Source organism: Cottoperca gobio, chromosome 12 (genome assembly GCF_900634415.1).
Source record: "Cottoperca gobio chromosome 12, fCotGob3.1, whole genome shotgun sequence".
Classification (NCBI taxonomy): Eukaryota; Metazoa; Chordata; class Actinopteri; order Perciformes; family Bovichtidae; genus Cottoperca; species Cottoperca gobio.
The window spans coordinates 19,735,908-19,760,731 of NC_041366.1; the positions used below are offsets into that span (position 1 = coordinate 19,735,908).

The following is a 24,824-nucleotide window of genomic DNA, read 5'->3' on the forward strand; positions in this document are numbered from 1 at the left end:
ATGTGTGGTGTGTTGCCCACCTGTTGATGCAACACACTCTCATCATGTCCCCCTGACTATTACATCCAGCTTGCAGAATCACTTCTCTACCAAACCAAGTGGTGCACATACTTAAATTGCATGCTTTTCTTCATGATTTGTATCAGGAGCAGTTTGCTTTTCCCGCTCTGACTCTCTCCTCTGGAAATTGCGGACTCCATGTAAAAGAGTTCAGTGCGCAAGAATAGTAGGCGTGAAACTTTCCCTCAACTTTTTCCTCCTCCCCAGGGCCAATAACAGGGCTGGCTCTAATGTATGGACTCCTCTGATTTGCCTGAGCCTGCTGTCGGCGGAGTGAGTGACAGCCTGGGGGAAAGACTTTTTGTGTGTGTGTGTGTCGGTGTGTGTGTGTGTGTGTGTGTGTGTGTTGCCCCGTTGGACTTGAAGGGGGCTCTACGTGACGACTAGAGAGTGGGCAACACTTCTGAACGGAGGCGCAGCGGTGCAGCACAGTTCAGAAAAGCAGAGAGGAGAGAGGAGCAGTGCGGGAGAGACGGGCGCGCATCCGTTAACTAGCTGGAGGAACGCACACTAACAAACCCTTATGGCTGCTTGAGAAATAACGATACACCCCCCCTCCCCCCTTTTTTCTCTTTCTCTGGGACTTTTGGCTTTTAGTATTGTCCTGACCAGAAGTTGTTGCAAGTCGAATTAGTTTCTCCGAGTTGAAAAGTGAATCCACTTGCCGTGGACGTCTCTGGCGGTCATGGATACCCATATAAGATGGAAAGTTAAACGGACGATAAGGGACGCCCAAATCACTTTAGCGGTGATTCTGCTTTTTGTCACATCGCAAGCAAGTTCAGGTAAGATGCAGCTGTGAGATTTGTGGAGTTACAGTTTTTTTTTGGGGGAAATGTGCTGAAAAAGTTTTTGTCTTCGGGTAAAGTGGATCCACCCCTCCCCTCCTAAACTCATCCTTGTGCCTTTTATTGGTGCCTTAATTTATTCCGCTTGGTCTGTCCCAAAGTATTGGACTCGTCAAAGCATCAAAAGGCTGCAAGCGTTTTTTTTTTGTTTAAACCAAATGCACTTATGGAACTTTGCCATTTATTGTGTCTGCAGTGAAGTTGTACAATAGTTTTGCAAAACATCCAAAAGTTGATAAATATAGATATAGGCTTGAATTAATGGCTTGATGTGGCAAAGTGCATTAGATAGTGAAAGGATATACTGTACAGTAAGTCCCTGAATTATAAATGAAATGTATTTTTCAGATGTCACTTTCAGAAGATTTCACATTTCTGTTTTGCATTTTGAAAACCTATTATTAAGTTGTAATAGCAACTTTTCTGTGCTGCAGTTCAAGACAATTTAAAGAGGCTTTTTAGATTTTTTTCCCCCATTTTTTTTTTTACTGATGAGAGAGGGATGAGCATATCTTTTATAAGAGGGAGGGGCTGTAGCTCATCTGAAGTGGTAGGGTGGAGCCCCTAAAGACTGACATCAACTCACAGTTTATAAAGCACAGGGCGCTTTGCTAAGGCTCAAACCCCCCAATGAATTTTACTAATTACATTCACCAAATGCTTCTTAGTAACAGTTATAGTAGAGGGGAGATATGGAGGTAAAGGTTTGGTATGTCAATTAAATATCAGTTAAACTCAGTCCGGATTAGGCTTTAAAGAAGAAGTGATTTTTTTTTTATCATTAGCAACTTTTGTGTGGCAGTGTTGTGTCCCACGGGTGTTCAGAGGTCACACAGTGCTGTGGTAGTGGGGCTGGGGTCTGGCCTACATGTATTATTAGCACCTTAAGACTGCCTGGCATGGCTGGTGGTCTGCAGTCTGCCGTGAGGCTCTGACACAGGACTTTGAGGTGAACAGGTGCTTTCTGCTGTCTGCTTCATGGACCATTTAGAAAGTGTCTAAGATTGTGCTGATGGTAGGAATGTGATGTGAATGAGTCAGATGTTCAATTTAGAGCTCATTTTTAAATGATTCTAATAAAAAACAGATGCACTTGAAGTGGTTTTGTAAGCTCAACTAGGCTACGAACATATATTATAGGAATTATTGCAGCCTGTTGATTTTTTATGTTTCCAATAAACACTGGTTGTTAACTGAACACAGATTACGTCACTGTATCAATTTTTGATGACAAGAGAGGACTTGGACTTGGAAATTGGGACTGATCCATTTTGATGCTGCAAGCTGGATTTAATCAGCTCTCTAATAGCGATAGAGAGGAACCAGAGTCTTGTAAGTGATCCTCCAGGGGTCTGGTACAATCCCTGAAACTTGACACTTGACACATGCCGAATGGGAAATACTTTATGACTATAGCAACATGCCAAATACACACAAGCTTTATGTACACTAATTATCTTGTTATTCAAGTTTAAGATTTTCACTTTTATTCATGTTTTTGGGCATTGAAGTTCAGTTAAGCCTTACGTGTAGTACTGGATTAAACTCACTATTTGCTTTAATATTCACACTAATGTCGAAATATGGTAAAATATTAAATATTTTGTGTGTATCAGTCCATCAACGTGTGGTAGAAACAAGTAATTGTCGACGATTATCCAGTTGTCAGCATTAAAAGTTTCATCTTGACCTTAACCACATGACCTCTAAGCCTCAGGGAGGACTTGCACAGGCCTGTCCACACACCAGGATGCTTATCTGCAACTCTATAAACTATATACTTGAATTAAAATTCAGGTATAACAGAAGTATTTATATGGTTAAAACTGTAAAATAGAATGAAAATGGTTTTAGTATTTATTACATAGTCATGAATAATCTAATATTGAGTTCCATTAATTAATTAATTAATTAGAATTATAGTACGTATATTTCCATAAATGGGGATTTTTTCATTCTGAAATTAAAACAAAAGTAATTGGGCAACTATAATTACACTGTAGACACACTTTAGAGAGTTGATGTTACATCACTGTTATATTAATGTTGGACTGGTTCAAATAACATTTTGTGGCTTGTTGGGGTCCAATAACTCTTTCAACAATTGATTTGATTCCAAATACCCAGATGTGCTAAGATTGGACTCTTAAAACAAAGCTCTTATTAAATTATTCATATAATTTATAAGCTTTCTTTTTTCTTTTTGCTAAATAGAATAATGTCAGCTAAGCAAAACCTAAAAAAAGTCATTAAAATGTCAAATCTAGAGTTTTAGCTTCTAAAGCTGCAATCATTTCGGTGGTGATTTTCTTCACCACCTGGAGGCAGCAGATCAACAATCACTTTATAAAGTTCAATGTGCTAGCAAACAGCTGCCTTTGTACACATCCAGCAGACACAGAGCTACATTTGGAGTTGTGTTTCTGTCCACCTGGTGAATGTAAGTTTAATATTCACTTTCCTTTTTAGCTCTGTTTCGGTCACTAACTTCTGTGGAACATATCCAGGCTTTTAGCTTGCTAAAGGCTCCACAGTGCTAACTAGCTAACGTGCTGCTAACTGGGTCTGTGTGCTCTCTGGTGCTGGGCAGCCTGCTGCTGCTTGAAAGGTTGAGGAGAACAGTGACGTTGAACTTCAAACAATAAAGTTAGCAGAAAGATACTAAATGCTCAGAAGAGTATAATTTTCCTGGAGGTTTGTCAAACGAGGGATCTGCTTCACATTACACACAATGGTGTAGGCCTAGCTAGGTACTGACAACCCTAACAGTAAAGAGAACAATATTAACACATGCAGGGTTGCAGTATATTCTCAAAGTATGAATTTAGTTTTTTGCAATAGTGAACAGCAACCAGAGGTCAAGCACCATTATGAGTGAAGGCATAACCCACAGTTCTCCAGGGAGGTCATCTTCCCTTTGCATTGAGGAGGAAACCTCACTTTGAACCTATGTGAAAAGTGTTATTAACAGAAGACCTATAAGACATAGAGGTTAAGAATGAGAAGAGGGCTCAGAGTTCAGAGGTAAAAGGCCACTGCTGTCAGGTTTACAGTTTCATTGCCTGAAGAAAGGAATTCTTTCTGCTGAAGCTCCACTGCTCCTTGTTTCGGTAAATTCTCCTCTGACACTTGGAGGTCAAAAAGAAAAAAAGAAAAAAGATAAGGAGTGTGTGGTAATATATATTTAAGGCCAGTGTTTGCTGCTTTTTTAAAGAATAGAATCTCTACAACAATGTACAGTTTGTTGGACTCCAGTCTAAACAATCCCATCTTTAGCCTGAGACGCAGAATTGAAACTGATAGTTGATGTTTTCAGATGTCTGACTAAATAACATCCATTCAAATTAGGGATGCACAATATAAATCGGCTTCTAATGGGACATTTATAGGCTATTATCATGTATTCTTATCATGCGGGTACATTATTGGCTGATAATACAAAGCCAATTTGCTTTCATTGACTTAACTAGAGACCATCGCGATGGGATCACACGAGGCGTGACACCAAATCGGGCCAGGGGCGTAAAGTGAGGGGGGCCTTTGCTTGGACCACACCCATCTTCGAACTCAACCTTAATTTTCATCTCAACTTCTGACCTGTTGAGTTTTGTGACGCCAAATTGGGCTAGGGAGATACAGTGGCCCCCCCTTGCTCGGAACCACGGCCATTTTCAAACTCAACTTTCATTTTGATCTCAGCGACACATCCGTAAACGTTTCGTTCGACGCTATCGCAGTGACAAAATGTGTCCACAGACAGACAGATATAAAAATGACAAACCTCTGTGGTTGTTCCCGTTACAGTAGGCGTCTCCAGGAGAACATTCTGTCATGATGACAGACCCACAAGGTGAGAACAATACCAGTGTCACTGTCGTGGATGGTAACAATCGCAGTAACACTTCCATACAGTAGGTGGCGGTATGCACCTTTTTAAAGTTGGTTTGCGATCCTAGAAACAACATTTCTTATATTTGAATAGTTTCTTTTGTTGTGTTAACAATAGTGAATGTCAGTTAGATTTGGTTAGAAGAGAGCTATGGAATATTAAATCATTCATCTTTGCTCACTACATCTTTACAAAAATATGAAATGATCTCATTGCTATTGGCCCTGAGATTGGCCACGGTTGTTGGTATTGGCTGAAAAGAATCCACATCGTGCCTCCATAACTCTAAAGTAATAGACACCCTGGCCTCTCAGTGCGGGACCTCGGTTGTTTTGTAGTTTTACGATCACCATCGACATGCTGTAGAACCAAATGTACCTTCTTCTCCAAATGGTTTCCTTTGTTTCTGCTGAGTTGCCTTTTCTACTTCTTCAATCAATGGACTCTTTTCACAAGTCTTAGAAAATCTGTTTTGACTCTTTTCACTGTGGTTTGTTATCATTAATTACCAAACGTCTGTAACAAACATTCACACAGGACCAGAACTTACTTGTGCTGCAGAGTACTTCAGTCATCAAAAATACTGAAATAACATTCTTTGAATACCTTGTGCAAATGAAAACAAGAATGGATTTTGGCCAAAGCTACTGATGCTAATAGACGACAGTATTGAAAGGATCGGTGGAAATAAGGATTCAGGATTTCTTTTTCAAGATTGATACTATATATTAAGAGCCGGTATTTGTTTTATCCGTATGTAGCCTACATTTTAGAGGATTAAACAGAAGAAGGCCTTGCTGTTTCACTGAGCGCCTTCACATCTGGATTCGATAAGTTCCATTGTGCTGTCTGCTAAGCCCTCCAAAAACCCCGGAAAAATGTCTTCCAGATGTTTTCTACCCATTCTTGGTGGAACAGGGGACCATGAAAAAATTATACTGTTGCAGTTTTCAAAAGAAAATACACCACTCTGTGCTGGTTTCTAGAGAAAGTTCTTAATCGTATAACATCTACAGCCTTATAGCTGAGTTTGTAGAAATAATAGCAGTGTGGTTTGCGTTTCAGCGAGGTTAGTACATACACATCCAGGGTCATTAAAAGGTTCTTTTTGTTTAAGGCAGCCAACTTTATGAATACAGCTGGTCCGCAGCTGGTTTTAATTTACAGTCTCTTTATATCTGGACAGCTCCTCTTAAAGTAATTTATATGGATAAGTACATTTTTCCTTTTTGTCACCGTGTAGAAAGTTCTTCCTGGGGCCAATTAGAAAAACGCATAGAGGTGATTGAATCCATGCAAAACTGAACAAACTGCATAACGTCCGGTGTGCTTGATTAACCAACAGCTGGTTGCCCTGCACGATGCTGCGTAACTATGGTCTTTTTTTATTGTGTTAATGTCATACCCATTAATATGACTGAATGGAAGAACAAAGACACCGTTGCACGCTTTCATTCTACCAAAATCGAACTTAAGAGGTGAGAGTCGTGGCAGCCGTGAGGCTTCAAACACTGACATCAATGGTTCCCGTCAGTAATCGTCTCTCAGGCAGACATGTATCTGTAATTCTCCCAAGGGGTTTCAGTAGGTTGGTTCATACTCACCTTTAAGTGGCAATCCTGAGGTCATGTCCTAATCAGATAAGTAGCGGTGAGAAAAAGTGGCTTCTTGTGTGTGCCTATTACCATGGCGCTGAGGAAGGAATCTGAGTTAGCTGGACTGTGGAGAAAAGCAGTGACCCTGCAATTGCATGTGCCACTTCAGCCTGCAAATGAAGGCTTTGTGGAAAGGACCCTGTAAATCAGCTCTAATGCCTGATAACAACATGGGAGATAAAACAAAATATGCGGGGAAGGTTTTTGACCCCGTGTCAGAGTTAGGGAGATCCTTTGTGCAGCACAAACAGGGCATTATTTGCCATATCCTGGACAGTATATCGTCTATTCCTTTCCAGACTAATTAAGGGTCAAATAATTGTTTTGAACTGCTCAATGGTCCTCTGTACTCGTGACACAGCTCGCTAAATTAGAAGCCAGATGGTTTTCTCTTCAGGTAGTATCTGCTAGAAACACAAAGATAGATCATTTGGGAGGAAAAAGGGGGGGGGGGGGAAAATGGAGGCATCGCTGTTTGAAATGTCACCACGAGCACAGCGGTGATGTGAAAGTCGGATGTGCTACCTCATGATGCAACTCCCACTCCTGTTTGATTTTTCACAGTATGCTTTGTTGCAGCATGTAGTGCATGGCAGAGTGAAAAGTTAAGTCTGGTCCAGGCTAACAAGCCCAGTATTCACTTCAGCTGGAAAACAGTACTTTTCTCTGTAATGGGGTATTATAATCACGGAGCATGGAAAGCAATGTATGACTCATCCTTTCCAAACCCATTCCCCCTTCCCCAGCCCGAGCTAAGCCACAGCCTAAGCAGTAGGAATACCGAGTGTAAGCATTTCTTTCCTACTAAGGGAAACACAATGGTTTCTGGTCACTCCAGAAACTTCGCTGTAGTCAGATGTATTCTATTTTTTACTTTATGAGGTGATGAAATGCGTAATAGTTGGAATGGAAAGACGACATTAAATCAAGACTTTAGGTTTCTGCTTATTCAGCAGCATTTTGTAATTAAGCGTTGGGCTTAATTAAGTTGCTTTTGTTGTAACAAGGGACCAAGCTAGAGTTTGACCGCAGACACTAGTTTGTGCTGAAGAAAGCGTGTTAGACAAATGAAGAGAGAAATGACATTCACATACTAATATGCAACAGTCATTTCATTGAGTCAAAAATGTAAAGCTGTCTGTTTTCTACCAAAATAATGAGGAAACAGTGTTTCTTAAAGGACCAGCGTGTAGGATTTAGGGGCAGAAATGGTAAATAATATAAATTCCGTTGTAATTTGTGAATAATCACCTGAAACTAACAATTGTTGAGTTTTTGTTAGAATGAGCCCTTCGTATCCACACGGGGAGCGGCTCCTCACACAGTTTACACACTCGCAGCACTCGGTTAAATTTAGGGTCTTGTTTGCATATTGAAACGTCAATGACCAAACGGTATTAATATGTAACATGAACAAAACAAACAAACGCCAGGGAACATAATCCAGGCAGTAATTATGATTCCTAATGAAATGTAATTAGTTTCTAGTAGTGATGGTAGTATATAAATCTAACTTCTAGGAGATGGGATTGGTTTGGCAACTCTCCCATCTTCTCTTGAATTATTATTATTTTTTAGTTTTACAAACACATTTGACATGACCAGGGACATGAAGTTGGAAGCCGATATTGATGATTCACAGTCGAGGACTCAGCCGGCTGTCAGTCAGGCAATTTATTGGCACAATCTGTTTCACCCACAGCGTTGATGTTGCTCAAGTACGACACTGGTTAAAGTGTCAGTCGCAGATGAATTGACAGTTGACTTGGCTGTCACTGCAACTCGGGCTGATAATTTGCCACTGCATGATGTGGCAAGCTTTTCTTACCCCAGGCTGCAATTACAGAGTGTGTTATCACTTTACAAAAAAAAAACCAGTGATTGATAACCTCAATGTTCCATTTATTTTGTGTCACTCTTTCCACACCTCACTGAAGCTGTGCCATTACTTTTAAACTCTGCCCATCCGGTCTCTGTCATTTCCTTTCCCTTTAGACATTGTTGACATGATTGGGCATCAGGAAATGGCATCTTTTGATGTATTACCTACATGTACTTCCTTTTTGTCCGTAGTCAGTGATGCCCTATGGAACATTATTAGTCGCTGGATTTTAATTGGCAAGTTTGATGTTTTTAGTTCCTTGTAAATCATAATTACGTCTTATTTTCATCTACTCTTGTTGCTGTATAATGGTGTGGATAATATATTGATTATGTGTGACTGGGTACAAATATTTCACTAATTATGATGAAACTTCCTTTGTGAGAAAACATTGCATATTTGGATTGATTCCCATCATTAGCGAAGAGGCACAGCACCTGAGTGAAATGTGCCACTTTAATAGAAGGTTTAATAGACCTTACTTGTGTGTCAGTGCTGGATAGTTTGTAACAAAGCAAAAGCTTCATTATTGTGCAGAATTAAATATTTATTAGCTTCAGTTTCATTGTTTTGTGTCGGTGTGTTTGGTGCTGGATTAATGGTTATCTGCGAGGCTGGTTGAGAGGAAATGATTTTGTAATGTCAGTGCTGCAGGGCACTCTTTTATCATACATTTCCCAGCAGTCAGTCATCAAAACCATATCTGCTGTGGGAGAGACAGAATGAGGAAAAGATAAAATAGGCGGAGGGAAATAAAGTTGCTAATGGAGGTTAGAAAATACAACTGAATGAAGGTGGTGCAAATGAGACAAAACTACAAAGGGTGGAATTAGAAGAAGGAATAGAGAAGGAGAGAGAGAGAGAAAAGCCTTCACACATGTGCTTCAAACGTACTATTCCTACAGGCTCCTGCTGTAAAATGATCATTCAGAGGTGCACTGTGGAATCTTGACTCAGTTTTTCCATCTTAGTCTGTGGTGGACGGCAGACAGAGATTTATCCGCGCTGCAGCGTGGAGACAGTGAAGTAAACCATCTGGTATTCCCAATGTTAAAGCAATGAGTCTGGCTAAAGCATTGAGCCTCTGAGTACACAAGAGAAGCTCTGGTCAGAAAAACTCTCTGTTCTCTAGATCATCTTTCGTGTGTGTGTGTGTGTGTGTGTGTGTGTGTGTGTGTGTGCGTGTGTGTGAGTCAGTACATCTGTGGGTGTGGGGGTGAAGAATATTCCAGACTGAACTTGCAGATTCTGGGTGGATTTTGCGTACGTTTCCGTCAGACTGCTTATCATTTCTTGTGTTTTCTAAATTCAGCTTGCGTGCGTTCAGCTTTCCTGTCATTTTGCAATTAGTAGCTGGGGTTAATCTCATGTCTCATTATGAACGAGTCAGAATGAGCTAATCGAGGCATCTGGTGTATAAACAAAAAAGATTTCCTTCTTTGCCTCTTCCACCCTGCTGCTGCCTTCCCTTGCAGCTCTCAGCCCCGGTCACTGGGTCAATGTCCTGAAAGGTCTGGATTAAAGCTGTCTGAAGAAATGAAACGTAACTGATACTGGAATGTGAGGTCATTTACAGACTTAAATCTTGCTCAAGTTGCTGTAAACACTGTCCTCAGTTGCCTTTTTAGAGTTGTCACCTAAAAAAAATTCCCCCTTTCGTATAGTTACAAACTTATCCTGTCGCTGGCATTCAATCTTCATTTTTAATCAATACAAAGCAGCAACATGAACATTGCTAATGCTAATAATTTAACATTTAAGTGAGTGGTTGTAGCTTTTGCTGAACAGCACCTGCTGTGGCCACAAGTGGTATTAAGCACAAGTAGTAAAGTCAATGAACTGACTCGTTACTGCCAGTTAGTTACACAGAAATATTGCAAGGTTGCTAACATTAGTCATCATAAACTACTGGTCGGACCAGACCAAGTAAGGCTGTAGCAGCAAAACCCCCCAATTGAGAATTTTATTAAGGAACCTCGATTGTATTTAAATTATTTGGAACTTTTTATTTCTTTATAAATGCATATTTTTCATAATTATTATGATTGATTTTTCTCTTTACTGTAGCTGTTTACTGAAATGTACTAACAATCGGTCACATTGTCGTTTGCATGGACGCCATTCGCTGTGATCTTGTCTTTTGTGTGAGTACAGTACGCGGCTCACGTTGGTGCAAGCTGGAACCTCAGTTCGAGCCTCACTGCGAAGCTCACTTGTCGAGGAGCAGTGATTAATTAAGCTGAGGTGTGTGTGATCGCTAGTCATCTAACTCGCATCCCTTTGGGGTCTGTGCTGGCATTAGTTTACTCATGTGTTGCATGTCTGCAGCAATGCGTGTGTGTTCTCTCACAGGAAGTCCATGCACTGCAGTGTATGTAATGCGTTCAATCTAGCAAGCATAATGCCTACAGTATGATTTCCAGGTCCGGTCACATGAAAGCCAGAAGCAGCAACTGATGGAAGTGTGTCTTAGGTGTTATCATATTCTGCCTGATATCTTGCAGCTTTAGTATTTTGCAGGAGTTTATGTGTTTAATAGCAAAGGAGCGTCTATACTTCTGCAAACTTAATTAAAGTTCTTACACTTTTACGAGATAAAACGTTAACCTATGAAGAGGAAAAAGGTCAGAGGCATTATTTCACACTGGAAATGCCACAAATGTAATGAGTGTTAGTGTTATTTAGGCTTTGTGTCAGGATCCAGGCGCTTTACCAAGACCAAGTAAGGCTGTAGCTGCGAGTGTATTAAATTGAGCTATCGCATTTTATTGCGTATGAATTCCACTTTTTATTTGTAGAATGATGAATAACTTACCTCCATGTTTTAAAAGTAACACAGTCTTGCTTAAAGTAATTAAAGTCAGGGCCTTAATTGTAACCTGCTGCATTCACAGTGAGGCTCCAGCTTCACAACAGTTGGCTTCAGTTAAAGTTTTATAACAGAATCAGGCGAACAAAAAAAAAAAACCTCTCACTCCCCGTGTGTGATGCGCTCTAGGAGGGGGAAGTCTCTCATTGGGCATTCTTGTTTTCAGCTGTGCTGGTTTGCAAGAGAGGCAGGGTCCTCTTTATGGCTGCTAATTACTCCTTGTCCTCAGCGCCAGGTCAAGCATGTGCCTGGAGAGTCAGGCCTCACTTCAGGAAGGGCTGCAGGAAGATAGGGGGCAGGGAAAGAGAGAAGAATGTTAATCTCCCCCCCATGAAAAAGTCCTAATTCACTAGTCCGGCACCCCTCCTCCTGTCAAATGAAATGGTGCCGTCTGCAGTCCCAAAGTGTTGTTGCAAAATATGTGTGTATATGTGTGTTCATTTGTGGAAATCGAAGGTAGATAGGTAGGTTAGGGGAATGGGATCCACCACAGGTCTTGGCGCCGAGCCGAGAGCAGGATTATGGATCTGCCACTCGAGCTAATGTTCAGAGAAGGAGAGAAAAGAGGTAGAAAGTTAGTGAGGTAGGATAAACCACGCCGTGCCCCCTTTTCTCTGTAACAGTCAGATGTAATGTTATATAAGAGCCACCACGCATTTTAAAATAATTCACACTGAACCTATATACTTTTATGAAGTCATTATCCTTCACTATGCTGCAATCATCCAGCCCACGTCTGACAAACAAACCCATAAAAAGCTAAAGACAAAGTTAACCGCTCCTCTTTTAGCACATCACATCAGAGAAACAGCGCCTTGCTTACTAATTTGTACGCAAACACTTACAAGTTGCCACTGTGCACATGGCTTTGAGAGATCTAACTGTGGGAGTGGATACTTAACATCCCAGCCAGAAGAAAATCATTTTCATAGCATAGCAAGAAACACGTTTGCGTTGTGTAGAGGTTGAGGAAGAAAAGTCTGGAGATGCATGAATCCTGTGTCCAAATGTTCACTTAAGGAATAGCCCAGCTCTCCTGTTTTTAAACCCTTGTATTGACTTGTGGGCAGCCGAGTGCCGCAGCATGTTAATGAAGGCGATCTATGGATAACATGAGAAAAGGAACAGTTTTTATTTACAAAGAGCGCTAAGACTTAAAGGATGCATTGTACTTTACAGTATTTCCTTTTCTTGTGCCATGCTTCATTGCATGAAAGTACTTAAAGCCTCATAAGGGGGATGGCAGGGAGCTAATGTACACACGGCCGTGCCATAGAAACAGCTTCTGTGTATCTGCGGAGACCCTGCCTCTTGGATGTGAAGGACTGTGGTCACAGGGAAAAAGTATTCGTAGCATTTAGAGCAAGAGGTGTTGGTCCCTAGAGGGATCTGCCATGCTAAGTGGGTAAACAGCTCAGCTTAACAAGGTGGGACTGAGAGCCATACCTGCGGCTTAGGATGTGGTCAGGAGAGCTTCCGCTGGAAGGTCGACTGCCGGTGACAGAAATCCATGAATGAAGGTGTGTAAGGATAGGTTGAAGAGGGAAGGATAGAGCTGATAAAAAGCTCTCTGAAATGCCTGACTTACCGGTACTTTCTTTGTTTCTCACTGAGAAAGTGGCTCTTTGCACCAGGTGAGTCATGGCTTTATTGGAGAAGACATTTGCTGTTCTCAGATGGGTTTCTGATAGGTCCATTATTTTGCAGTTGGCATCCAGACAGATATATTATGCTGTCCTTTCACCTTCCTCTTCCTTTCCAGTAAGCTGCTAATTGGCCCTCTCCACCTGGCTTACCTCCAGGTGACCCAGAAGAGGCCCTGTGGTCGCGTGGAGATCCATCAGGGGATCTCAAAACTTGCATGACAAAATTAATTAAAAAGGAATTTGGACGATGGAAATGAGAAAGTGGAACAGTTGGATAATAAAAGGGGGCTGGAAGTTGAGAAGTGAAGGAGTGGAATGAGGGGCATCCTGATGACAATTGTTTCCTTCCCAAAAGCTGCTGATCTTCATGGGATTAGTTTGTGTCAGTGTGGATTAGCAAAAGCAACACTCCTCAGCAGGGGTCGTGACACGGTTAGCTTCGACTGGATGCTCCTTACTGACCCCCCCCTTTCTTCTTTCCCTGTGGTGCTGAGCTGGCTGTTATTATGTTGCTGTTATTGTTATTATGACAGCCGTGTTGTTGTGATGCACTGTGAGTGTCGGCTGCTGTTGCCCAAAGGAACTTATTTGAATCATTTATCACTGTTTGTGTGTTTTGATCTGTAAAGTAATAAAATGGCTGCGTAGGAAGCATATAACCAGTGCAGGTTTATCTGGGAGTGTGTAGACCCACTTCATAAATACCTTTTTAAAAGAAAGAACAGCATTTTTTTAGCACGTTTCCACACAGCTGATGTGTTGCCATGTTGACGGGATGATCTTGAAGTACTCTGACACATATATGAGTAATATAATGATATCAGTGTGTGTTAGTACCGATCACCACCAGAGGCTCTAGCAGCAGCGTATGCAACGCTGTGTCCATTTAAGGAGATGGGGAGACTGTGTGCGGTAGTAAGAGACTACATGAATCAAGAGGAGATAGAACAGGGAGGCTATAACAGTCTGAGAATCACAGACTAACCTTACATGAAGGTTTTTAACCGTTGCAGATCTTTAAACCGTAGCTGACATGAAAGCTCCGTCATTGAGACAGTGGTTGCTGTGTTTATCCGTAGGACAATTCAGTTATTTCCATGCCTTGTATGGACTCTGTCTGTGCATCCGTCAGTGATCAATTGATTACTTTTTTCCCAAGGGAATAATGTGTTGTCGGATGTCGGATGTTGGATGTTGGCAGGTCAGAGGGAACTGCTGTTGTGTCAAAGCAGACTGTTGAGGCTTTTACAGGGAACATTTGTGGTCGTCTGAGAAAAGGGCAAAAGCTGCTTTTGGTCAACCGTGGTCCTTGTTAACAATGGTATGAAATTAAAAAGCTTTATGTGCCCGTTTCTGCGCCACTTACTCGTCTTATATTAGTGGCCGAGGAAGCTCTAGCAGGATATTTTGATTGTTAAAATCCTGCATGTCTGATAGATGCTAAATTAAATACATTTGAATAATTGTACTGCATCTCTCGGTCAGCATCAGCCAACAACACCAAATTATTGCCACAGTTTGCCAAAAATTGTAGTTCTACAATCTATATACTCGGCTAATTGAATAAGTTTTTTCAGACTGTTATAAGTCAGTCAGTGCTGAAGTAGATGTATGTTGTTGTAGGTTGTTGTTAGTTCTACACCACCAAGAGTCCCTGTGCTTTAATTCTGTATCTCCTGACACCTTTACTCAACTTCTCAAAAGTGTATTGCCCCTGAACACCTCAGTTGCTAAGCGACAAGTGTAACAGCCTCTCCAAATACAGAGAGAGTTGCACCATGTGCATCACATTTTTCATATCACCTGACCAGCTCCCACTTATAGTGACGACGATGTAGTCCACAACCAGTGCATTTGTACTCCCATCCCATGGACAGTCAGACATTTATTTACACTTTGTTGCACAAGCTCATTAAATGAACCTCCTTCATCACCTCACGGGGAATGATAGACATTTTCCGGCTGGTGGGGGAGTTTCTGTCTCTTCATTAGGAGTTGATGACAGACACAGCTGTCTTTTTTGTTTGGACCCTCACCTGCTTTGAGTCCCTGCCAACCTGTGGTATGCAGGAATATACAGGTAGTTATCTTTTTGCTTAAATGCTGGACGAGGTGTCTTTTTGAAGCTGATTTTATTTCTCTCAGATTTCCCCCAAAAGCAATGTGCAGGCTTCCACATTCACATGTGCAGAAATGACAGAGTTTGGGATTGGATAACAGACTTCCTCCAAGACAGGAAGGGGGCGGGCTTAGGAGAGAGATAGAAAGAGTGAGATGAGGACATCCTGATAAGGAAAACACACACACACCACATTTTTTACTCAAAATGGTCTACACACAGACTGTGTGTATTGGATGTATAAACAAGTATAAAGTGTGTTTGTATTAGGGCTGACTGGTATTGCAAATTGCAATATGTTTCACTGTGTTGGAGGGAATAATCATTTTTGCATCGTTATTATCATTTTCTTTGAAACATGTATTAAAATGATCACAGTGGGATCTGTATCAAACAAAGATTTCTTTCTCAAGTCAGTAGAGTACGATTAGTGGGCCGGGACATCTCTGCAGCATCACGGTGCTTTGACACATATTTTACCTTTAACAAATATTGCGCCTCCTGCGATTTGGATATTGCACGAGTCCATATTGCGGTTTTTTAAATAAAATTTCCAATAAATCGTTTAGCCACAGTTTATATCCCATTTTATTTGTTGTGTAATTGAAACAAGTTACTTGATGACTAACGTCTGTGCTGCAAACTGAAGGTTTTGGTTACGTTTGACGAGCTCTCAGCGTTCTCTAGTTGGCTCTTTGTCTTGTTGGTGATGAGATACTGTAAGCAACATGCAATCACACTTCATCTGTTGAGGAGGAAGTTTCTTTTCCTCCATCGCGATACAGCTGTGGACCAACACGTGCAGCCAAAGTGTTCTTAAATGGAGACCTCTGTTTAAGAATGTCGACTTTTTTTTTTTTTCAATTTATCTGCGTTGCACGTGAGCCACGTATAATGACATGCAGCTGGAGGTTGTTGCAGGGTAACGCAGAATGTACCCTTTCGCCTTTCCACCTTTCCCAGCATCCCTTTCACTCTCAGATGGATGGGGCTATTGAAAGGTTGTTTTTCTCCCCTCTCTGAACGGTGTGTGTGGTCTTTGTAGCCTGACACTGGGACTTCTGTACCTGTGTGTGGGTGTGTGTGTGTGTGTGTGTGCATGCTTTTATACTTGTCCGACGTTGCCTTTGACACTCACGTTCACATAACAAAAAAATGCATCCAGCAGAATACCACAGCGTGTTTACTTTTGTTCTTTGTTCTATTAACTCCTGTGCCATAAAGTCCTTCTGTTATCCTGTTTAGTTTGCTTCCTCACTTTAGTGTTTGCCCTCCTCTAAAGCCCCCTGACAGTCCCTTATGTTCCTCATGTGAGCGTCCCTATAGACATGACCCGGTGTCCTTTTCTGTCCAGATCTTTGGGACTGGGCTGGATGCTAATGTGTGTCATCGTGAAGCTTGTTGTGTGTGTGCATCTGGCTGCAAGAACAGCTGTTTGTCCTGGGTGGCTTTGGCATGCGTGGGTGCGGTCCAAGGTCAAACCCCATTGTCACATTGTTCTGACCCAGTGTACTGCTGTGGTGGCCTGGTTACGGCCGGGACGACCGGCCTGAAAGTGTGCTAATTGCATGGCTGTGGCCAAAGGGAGGCAGCCGTAGATTTAGCATGGATGGAAGAATGGGTTCTGCTGCAACTGTAACCCATGATCATGGTGATCTATAAATGGGCCACAGTGAGCTCTCCTGCTGAGTAACTAGAGCGTTTGAGTCAGCAAAAGACAGAAAATACAGGGAATGGTCATAATTAAGGCTTATTTGATAGACTAGGCTTTCAAATCTATAAATGCTTGTACAAACAATATGATATATAGGCTGTAAATGTAGCATTGTGTACTGTGGTGTTTGGGCAAATGTTCGAGACAATTTAAGTGCTATTTTAACCCTTTCAAAAAAAATCTAACATCCTTTTTTCTTTATGTCTCTCTCTTCTCTTTGCAGTGGAACCAGCAGACCTCTTGAAGATTTTAGATTTTCACAGTTTACCTGAGGGTGTTATAAAAACAACGGGTCTCTGCTCACATCGGAGGTCAACACAAGAACCTGATGTGGCATACAGAGTATCCAAAGACGCCCAGCTCAGCGCCCCCACCAGACAGCTGTATCCAGGTGAGCATCCGACACAAATGGCATCACTCTACCTCTAACAATGAATATCATTATCTCTTTTTCAAAACATCACACAAACCAGTTCAAATCTTTTTCCAACACCTCCAACAATCACTACAGATGTTTTCCCAAACACTCATCTAACAAGTTGTCTCTGCGACACAGTCTTGCCATCTGCTCAGCTTTATGACCCCACATCACAGTAAACTGGGAATATAACATTAAAACGTAGCGGAAAGCAATTTGTATTTGCTCCCACCTAGCCCTGTCCTTCCCCCCCCCCAGGCAGCCGTTTTATTCACTTCAGTAACTCGATTATTTATGTCACCTCTTATCTTTGCTTCATGGGATTGTAGGCAAGGTATATCTGCTGTTTATTTCCACTCCCCTGTAAACTTGTTTACCCCTTACTAAAACTGTGTGTGTACAGCCTTTGCTGTAAGCCTTGCACATGTAAAATCACATCTGGACAATTCTGGTAACTGAGTCACACACATTAACATTTTTAAGATAATTTAGGGATGGATAAAGATAATGCGAGTTAATTCCCCCCCTTGAAAACACACTCCAGATGCATGAGGAACACAGCCCTGTAATATTTGATGTTGAAGGAGGAGCCGGACGATGGAAAAGCAGTGAAAATAGGGGTGGATGAGGGGAGGGATGTCTGGGGTTCCACTTTTGCCTTGTTCTATTGTGCTGACGTGGCTTTGGGTTACTGCTTTATGGTGCTCTGCAGTAGAACTTTCCTCCCTCTCCGTGCTTTACTCCCTCCTTCTCTCTTTATTTTCCCTCAGTGCCATAATCATTTCCCCCTCTATCATTTATCCTAACTGCTGCTGCCTCACAGTGTTTCTCTCTTTGTGTTTCATATAAACTTTGTCTCCTTTTTCTCTACACTTTGTTTTTTTGTTCACAGTGCATCAATTCAAAACCATAATTCTCTGACCCAGACAACCACCTTCTCACATGATTGTGATTGGTTTTCCTGCAGCCTAAAGATACATATAAAATACAGAAGAGCAGTAATGTGGTCTTGATGCAGAAACAAGGAAGAAATAAGAACCCTTCCTGTGAGCTAATCTCCCACAAAGCTTAGATTGGATGACAGCCCTCATTCATGGTCTTTGGAGATGTTGCATTGGCCTTAGTGGACCTTTGATCCATGTCATGGCTCTTCTTTGGGGCTTAAAAACTAAAGCCACAGAGCTCCTGTGGCCTGCGTGTCCTATCCTGCTCTCCAATCAAACAAATACTGTTCACTTTGAAGGGCTATGACAGTACAGCCCATATGAGTCTGTGTTTGCATACACAGGCTATAATTACACACATGCTACTCTGGATCATCTAAAATATCAGTCTACGTAAAACAAAGCAACTTGGAGGAGTTCACAACAGGCACCACATAGTGTTAAAGTGCGAGTAGAATAACTAGCCGCCTGTGGCTTGAAGGCCTTAAGATCTGAAGCGTCTGTAATGTGGTCCTTCTGTCGCCTTGACATTAAGAGAATGTACAGCTAATATGTTCCAGAGGGCAGCTAAACCTGTGAGATCATTTCATCCATCGCTTTTTCCCCCTTAACTTTGCTACTGAGTTATGACTTTGGCCCAAAGCCTGGAGGTACAATTTGTCTAAATGATCATCACAGCTTCCTGCCTCCTAAAGGTTAGAAAAATGCCACATATAGTAAAGAAAAAAAAAGGCATGCAAACGTGCATGTTTTGTTATGACTATAATATTGGTAATAAAAACCACAGCAGGTCTGATTTGGGAACACACAAGCTTGTGACCCCCCAGAGCCACAGACAGTCTGTGATGATGTGTTGGAAAAGAGCAAGTGCAGACATGCAATCATGAGGCAAACATGTGGAAGGGATGATTCATTTCAAACTACTGAGCCACTGAAAACAGAAGAGTCCTTTCTTACCTTTTTATGACGCGAGTGAGAAGTGAGGAAACGGGGCAATGAAGTCGCCGGCCCTCTTTAACTTTTATACCGCTCACTTCCCACGTCTCAATAGTCTGTTCTCTTGCATGTACGAGTGCATACACACAGTCTGTAGCTTCTTCTGTGTTGTTTGTCATAGTTAGCACAAACAGCAAGGAGAGAAAGATGCAGTGGCTCTTACTGTACTTTGCCTCTGGATGGGGTTAGCGGTCACTTGGGATTCAGACCTGTGGTCTGGACTGCTGTGGCGAGAAGCCACCGGCCACTCAGCGATGGCGCGTTGCTGCCGCCTACGGTGGGATTCAAATGGCTTGGCACAAGCTGTAAAAGCAATAATAATTACTAATCAGTTAAGAGATTGTATAAAATGAGATGGATGTAGTTACAGATTCAGTTTTTTATAACACAACACAAAAAGATTATTCAATAAATGATTATAATTATGAGATTCCACATGATAGTTAGTCAGTGAAGATGCATGGTGGAGAACATTTTGCCGAAACCCGATCGTCATTATATGCAGATAGTAATACCAGTAGTCTGCTCCGGATGTCTCAGTGGTATCATTTAAAAGATTAGAGTCAGCGCTCGTCCTCTCATTTCTTTACGATATCCCAGGATTAGCATAAGGTTTTTTGTTTTTTAAAAGGGCAATGATGTCATAAAACATTTCATTCGAAAACCTCCATCGAAGCTTAGTAAAAACATTGTCCTTCCTTTTCCATAGAGCCATTTTTTGCACACAGACAGGTACACTTGTTGTCTCTGCAGCAATGTGCAATCCCACTGGAATGCTGCTTGTCTCATACAGAAGGAGGGATTTGGACACAGCGATGACTGAATGACCAATTACAGGACACAAGACTTTCTAGCCCTTTTACCTGCCTGTGTGCACACTGACCGATGATGGAGAGGATCAGCTAAAGTGCTGCGTAACTCCTGACTTTTGAGGCGTTCTTAGAGATTCTGTAAGTTTGGCCGATGAAGAAGAATACTTTAGATGTCAAATGCCTCCAGCGTGAAATTGGAGACGAGTTTGCAAAACCACTCACTCACGTCTCTTTTTAACTTGTGAGTAAGACCTCTCCCCATCGACCCTAAAGCCGTAGTTCTCCCAGAGAATAGTCCGAGGTAAAATAGAAGATAGCTGTATCACACTCGAGAACCATTATCAAAATAAAAAGCAACTTTAATTGGTTATTTAATCTTGAGGAAATTGCTTGATTGGCTGTCTCAGATGTCTGGGATTGTCTTTGAGTCTGACTTTCCCAGACCTTTTTAGTCTGACACTGATGATGATGGTGCTGCCAGTGTAAACTCCCAGGACTTCTGGCACCACAGCCTTTCCATTCCCACCATGTCCACACACACACACACATGCACACGCACACGCACACGCACACGCACACGCACACGCACACGCACATGCACACTAAATGGGGAATGGAGTATCTCTCATCTGGTGGCCTGAAGTAGCGGTTTGAGAGACACATTCCAGAGAAACCCGAGCTTTTCGGAACGCCCCCCCCCCCCCCCTCCCACTTTGCTACGAGGTCCTGAGGAGAGAGTACAGAGGAAGGGTCACAGACACAAGAGAGTGCTTATTTAATTATTTTCCTCTTCATGTCCTCCATTTTTTGTTGTTTAGTTAACCTCCTTCTTTCACCCTCCTGTTCTCAGATGGAGGTTGTCTCAGGGCATCTCAGTCCTTGTGGTGACGGCAGGCGGGACCTCAGAGAGAGGAGGCAAATAAATATGTTTACCAAAAACATCTAATATAGCGAAATATTTAAATAGACACAGAGGGGCGTGGCCTATATCGATCGAATTGGCATCATCCAAGGAACACACTGTGGAAATGTAAAGAATCGTGACTTTTCCAGATTATTACACCACTATGAATTTAGCACGTATCTCACAATGTTAACGAAGGTGAAACACAGTCTGCGTATCCGCCCCGTGATTCAGATCCACTCAAACATTTGATGGGTTCTTCCTCTGCCCATGCTGCACCCTTCCGCCAAGTTCCATGAAAACCGGGTGTGCCAGTCTTTTTCCGTAATCCTGCTGAAACACAAACAAACAGAGCTGAAAACATAACCTCCTTGGCAGACATAATAAAGCAGTTTCACACAATTAGTCATTTTCATTTCTTTCGTCCCCGCCCACGCCGTCTTCTTCTGTGTCATGGTGTCCCTTTCCCCCCAGCTGACCCTTGACCTCCACACAAACAGCCTGTCCTGAGCCAGCGCTGAGTCATTGTCTCTGAGACAGACATTTGCTCATGCAACAGGATGTAGCAGCAAACTTTCCTTCATCTGCTTTCTTTTCATTGACATATTTCCAACTGTCCTTTGCATCATAACATTTTCCCTTCAGAATATTCTGCCCGCTTAAGAGTTTAAGTATCTGTCACCACAGTCCTCCATCCAAGTATATTGAAGGATTGTCTGTCTCTTCTCCTTTTTGGTCTTCCTCTCTTGCTGTCTTGCCGTACACCATCCTGTCGACGCATCTGTCAATTAAAACAATCTTTCTCATATGATGCCAAGCTGAATTCCTGAGGGAGCACGCTGCCAAGGCATGTGCTCCCCGCATGATGTGATTTGACGCCTGGCATTAAAGGAGGAATCCTAGAATAAGGCAGGAAGACAAGACGGTGTAATGGAAATTGTGGTATTAAAGACAGGAAGGCAAACAGACAGATGCTGACGATGAAAAAAATAAAGTGAATGGATGATGGAGACAAAGTTTAAACCTGAAGCTTCTCTTTTCTTTCCTTTCCCACTATCTCTTCCTATAGCCTCATTTTCCAGCCTGTTTGCTATTATTCTAAAAATGGTGGCAGAGTAGGGGGGTTGGATGGCTGCATGAGGTGCTACAAAACCACTGAAGCCACAGACCCTGCCTCTCTTTTCCGGCCGTCTGGAAATCTCCTCTTTGCACGACTAAGACGTTGCTACTGGAATCCAAGTGGTTTTCTTTGCTGATGTTAAATATAATCCAGATAGCTGGTTTCTCTTAACAATAGTGGTTTACAGTCAGATCGCCTCTTTGTTTTTTCCAAACTTAAAGATCAGAAAGCTCTGTTTGCCTCAACTGTAGTCTGACCTCGACATTAGCGAGCAGCAGTCTCCTCGGGTGGTTGGAAAGACTGCCCTCTTTCTGGGGTCCTGAGAACACCCCACTAAGGGAATCTGTCTGGCAGATGTGCCCCACACTTTAGCAAAATGGAGGAATTAGTTGAGGCTGCACAGGAAAACCATGCAGAAGGAAGCAAACATGTCCTTTTATGTCTGTTTCTGCACCTTTTTTATGTGTTTGAAAACCAAATTCTTATTGGTATTTCCATTCACACACTTACGTGTCTTAAACACTTTTTTCCGGTACATTCTTTAACTCCTATTTCCTCATCTCCAAACCTCTGCTGAAGCCTCCCAGTGTCTGTTAGATCGATCATCTGTGGAAGAAGAGAGAGACGGAAAGGAGGGGTTTGGAGGATAGCTCGACAGTCTCCCAGGATCACATGCTTTTGTCATTATGCTTCTCATCCTGCGCTGCGCTGGAAATGCTCCACTTTGCACTTTTGCTTCTAACTTTTTTCCTCCGACTGGCCTCTCGTCTGCCAGCCATCCCTTTCAGAACTAATCCTATCCCGTTACATTTTGGGCACTCCACACATCGCTGGTGTTTCCTTTCGGTGCACAAAGCCCATCTTCCCATTCTTCCAATCTAAATGGTCTGATTTTGGTAACATTTCTTTCCATTAGAAGTAAAAAGTAATACATCTCATACTCCCTCTTGACAACGAAGAGCACAATCTGTCTCCTAAAATAATAATAATAAGGTTACAACATCCGGAACACAATCATAGTATTCCATTCCTCTTATAATGATAAATGGTTATTGCTACTTATAACTCTCCCATAACTTTTCTCTTTCTATCCAACCCGCCCTCCCGTCCTGCCAGGTGATGTGTTCCCGGAGGACTTTTCCATCTTGGCCACAGTGAAGCCTAAGAAGGGCAGCCAGTCCTTCCTGTTGTCTGTGTACAATGAACAGGGCATCCAGCAGCTCGGACTGGAAGTGGGCCGCTCACCAGTGTTCCTGTACGAGGACCACACAGGCAAACCCAGCCCCGAGGACTACCCGCTCTTCAGAGGAGTCAACCTCGCTGACGGAAAGTAAGAAAGTATCCAACTGTACAGTACACTTAATTTAAACACATATTAGGCTCTGCATTTTGTCTTTGCATCGTCCCCTCTAATAAAAGTCCAGGTGGATGTGTTAGGCTTTGATGTTGGTTTGGATTTTTAAGCAGCACCTGGCCCCGGTGTCCCAGATCTGTTAACAACCTTGTCAGTGTTCATTTGGGAAATAGTACATTTAATCCCTCACACTTAATATGGATCACAGTGTTCTGAAATGTTCCTCTTTAAGCCACAGTGTAGAATTTGTGTCACCAAAAAGAATAGGATTTAAAGGGGAACTCCGGGCTCCAGTAGCACAGAGGGAAGTCGAGCATCGTTCATTTGCACATCCCGTCCACATTGCAACGATAAAATCGGCAACGTTTCCCTTTTTAAGAAAGAGCAAAATGAGATTCAACTTCACTCCACAAAACATCATGGGATATATTTGAATTTGAACGAGAGGCCTAGCACAAAAGTTCCCCTTGATGCGCCACCAGTGTGTAAGTGGACAGCGTGTAACCCAGTAAGTGTGTGAATTAACTTCACCTTCCTTTTCAGATGGCATCGAGTGGCGATCAGTGTGCACAAGGAGACCATCACCCTCATTCTGGACTGTAAAAAGAAGGCCACCCAGAAGCTGCTCCGAAGCGCCCACCCCATCATCGATACCAAGGGAATTGTAGTTTTTGGAACTAGAATACTTGATGAAGAAGTCTTTGAGGTAGGCATTATACTTTAACTCCTATTCTACATCTTTTCAATCGTATTAATCTATTATTGCACCGTTTAGGAGTTTGTGTTGAGTCAGTGTCCTTTTTACCAGGTGTGTGTGTGTGTGTGTGTGTGTGTGTGTGTGTGTGTGAGAATGGATTGTACCAAAGTGGGATGAGTGAAATGATTTATAGGTTATCTGCTATTTTCAAGACTGTACTTAACGAGTCTATACAAGCCCCTTTTTACGATTCTCGGGCCAACTTGACTTTGATTTAAAGTCCTTAAGCAAATGAGATTAAAGCAAATGAGATTCTCTATTCTAACTACAGTATAGACACATGTGGCTGTGGTGCGAATGATGGTCATCCCCAATTGTGGTAGCATCCACATCCTCTATAGACGTGTGGATTTAGCTGGTGTAACCCCCAACGTCTGCCTCCCACTCACACACATGCACACAATCGCAAATCAAATTTAATTTAAGGTGCCATATATTCCACATCTTCCACCCCAAAACATAATGTCCCTGAGTAATGTTCTGTTTCCAACTGGACTGCATTTGCTCTTCTTCTCTGCATCTGTTGTTGCCGTTTTTGAAGTTTCACCTCATTGTGGCCACCGAGCAGTCGCCGTTATATTTCTGGTTCTGGTTATATTTCTGAATTGGCTCTCAACATTTTTTGGTTTCCAGAGGTTCAAGCAGGCGGTGAGAGGTTTTCATTATTAGAATGAGAGCTTTACTTCTTCCTTTCTACTCTTTTTATGTGCGCTTTGTGGCCGGAGATGAAAGATGAACCTTAATCTGACTACAAACAAGGAAGCCTTTCGGGGTTTGTAATACCCAGAGATAACTGATGTGCATTGTAACATTACATACTTTTACTTAGTGAGAGGA

General features: G+C 42.2%; 1 protein-coding gene across 1 annotated transcript in view; it reads left to right on the forward strand.

Moving 5' to 3' along the window:
* Nucleotides 1-448: 448 nt before the first annotated feature.
* col5a1 (procollagen, type V, alpha 1) overlaps nt 449-24,824 on the forward strand; it is a 74,435-nt gene continuing 50,059 nt past the window's right edge. Inside the window, 4 exon segments of the mRNA XM_029444122.1 lie at nt 449-845; nt 16,906-17,073; nt 22,993-23,206; nt 23,774-23,936. Of these exon segments, the coding sequence (XP_029299982.1) occupies nt 746-845; nt 16,906-17,073; nt 22,993-23,206; nt 23,774-23,936 (645 nt within the window). The 5' untranslated portion in view covers nt 449-745.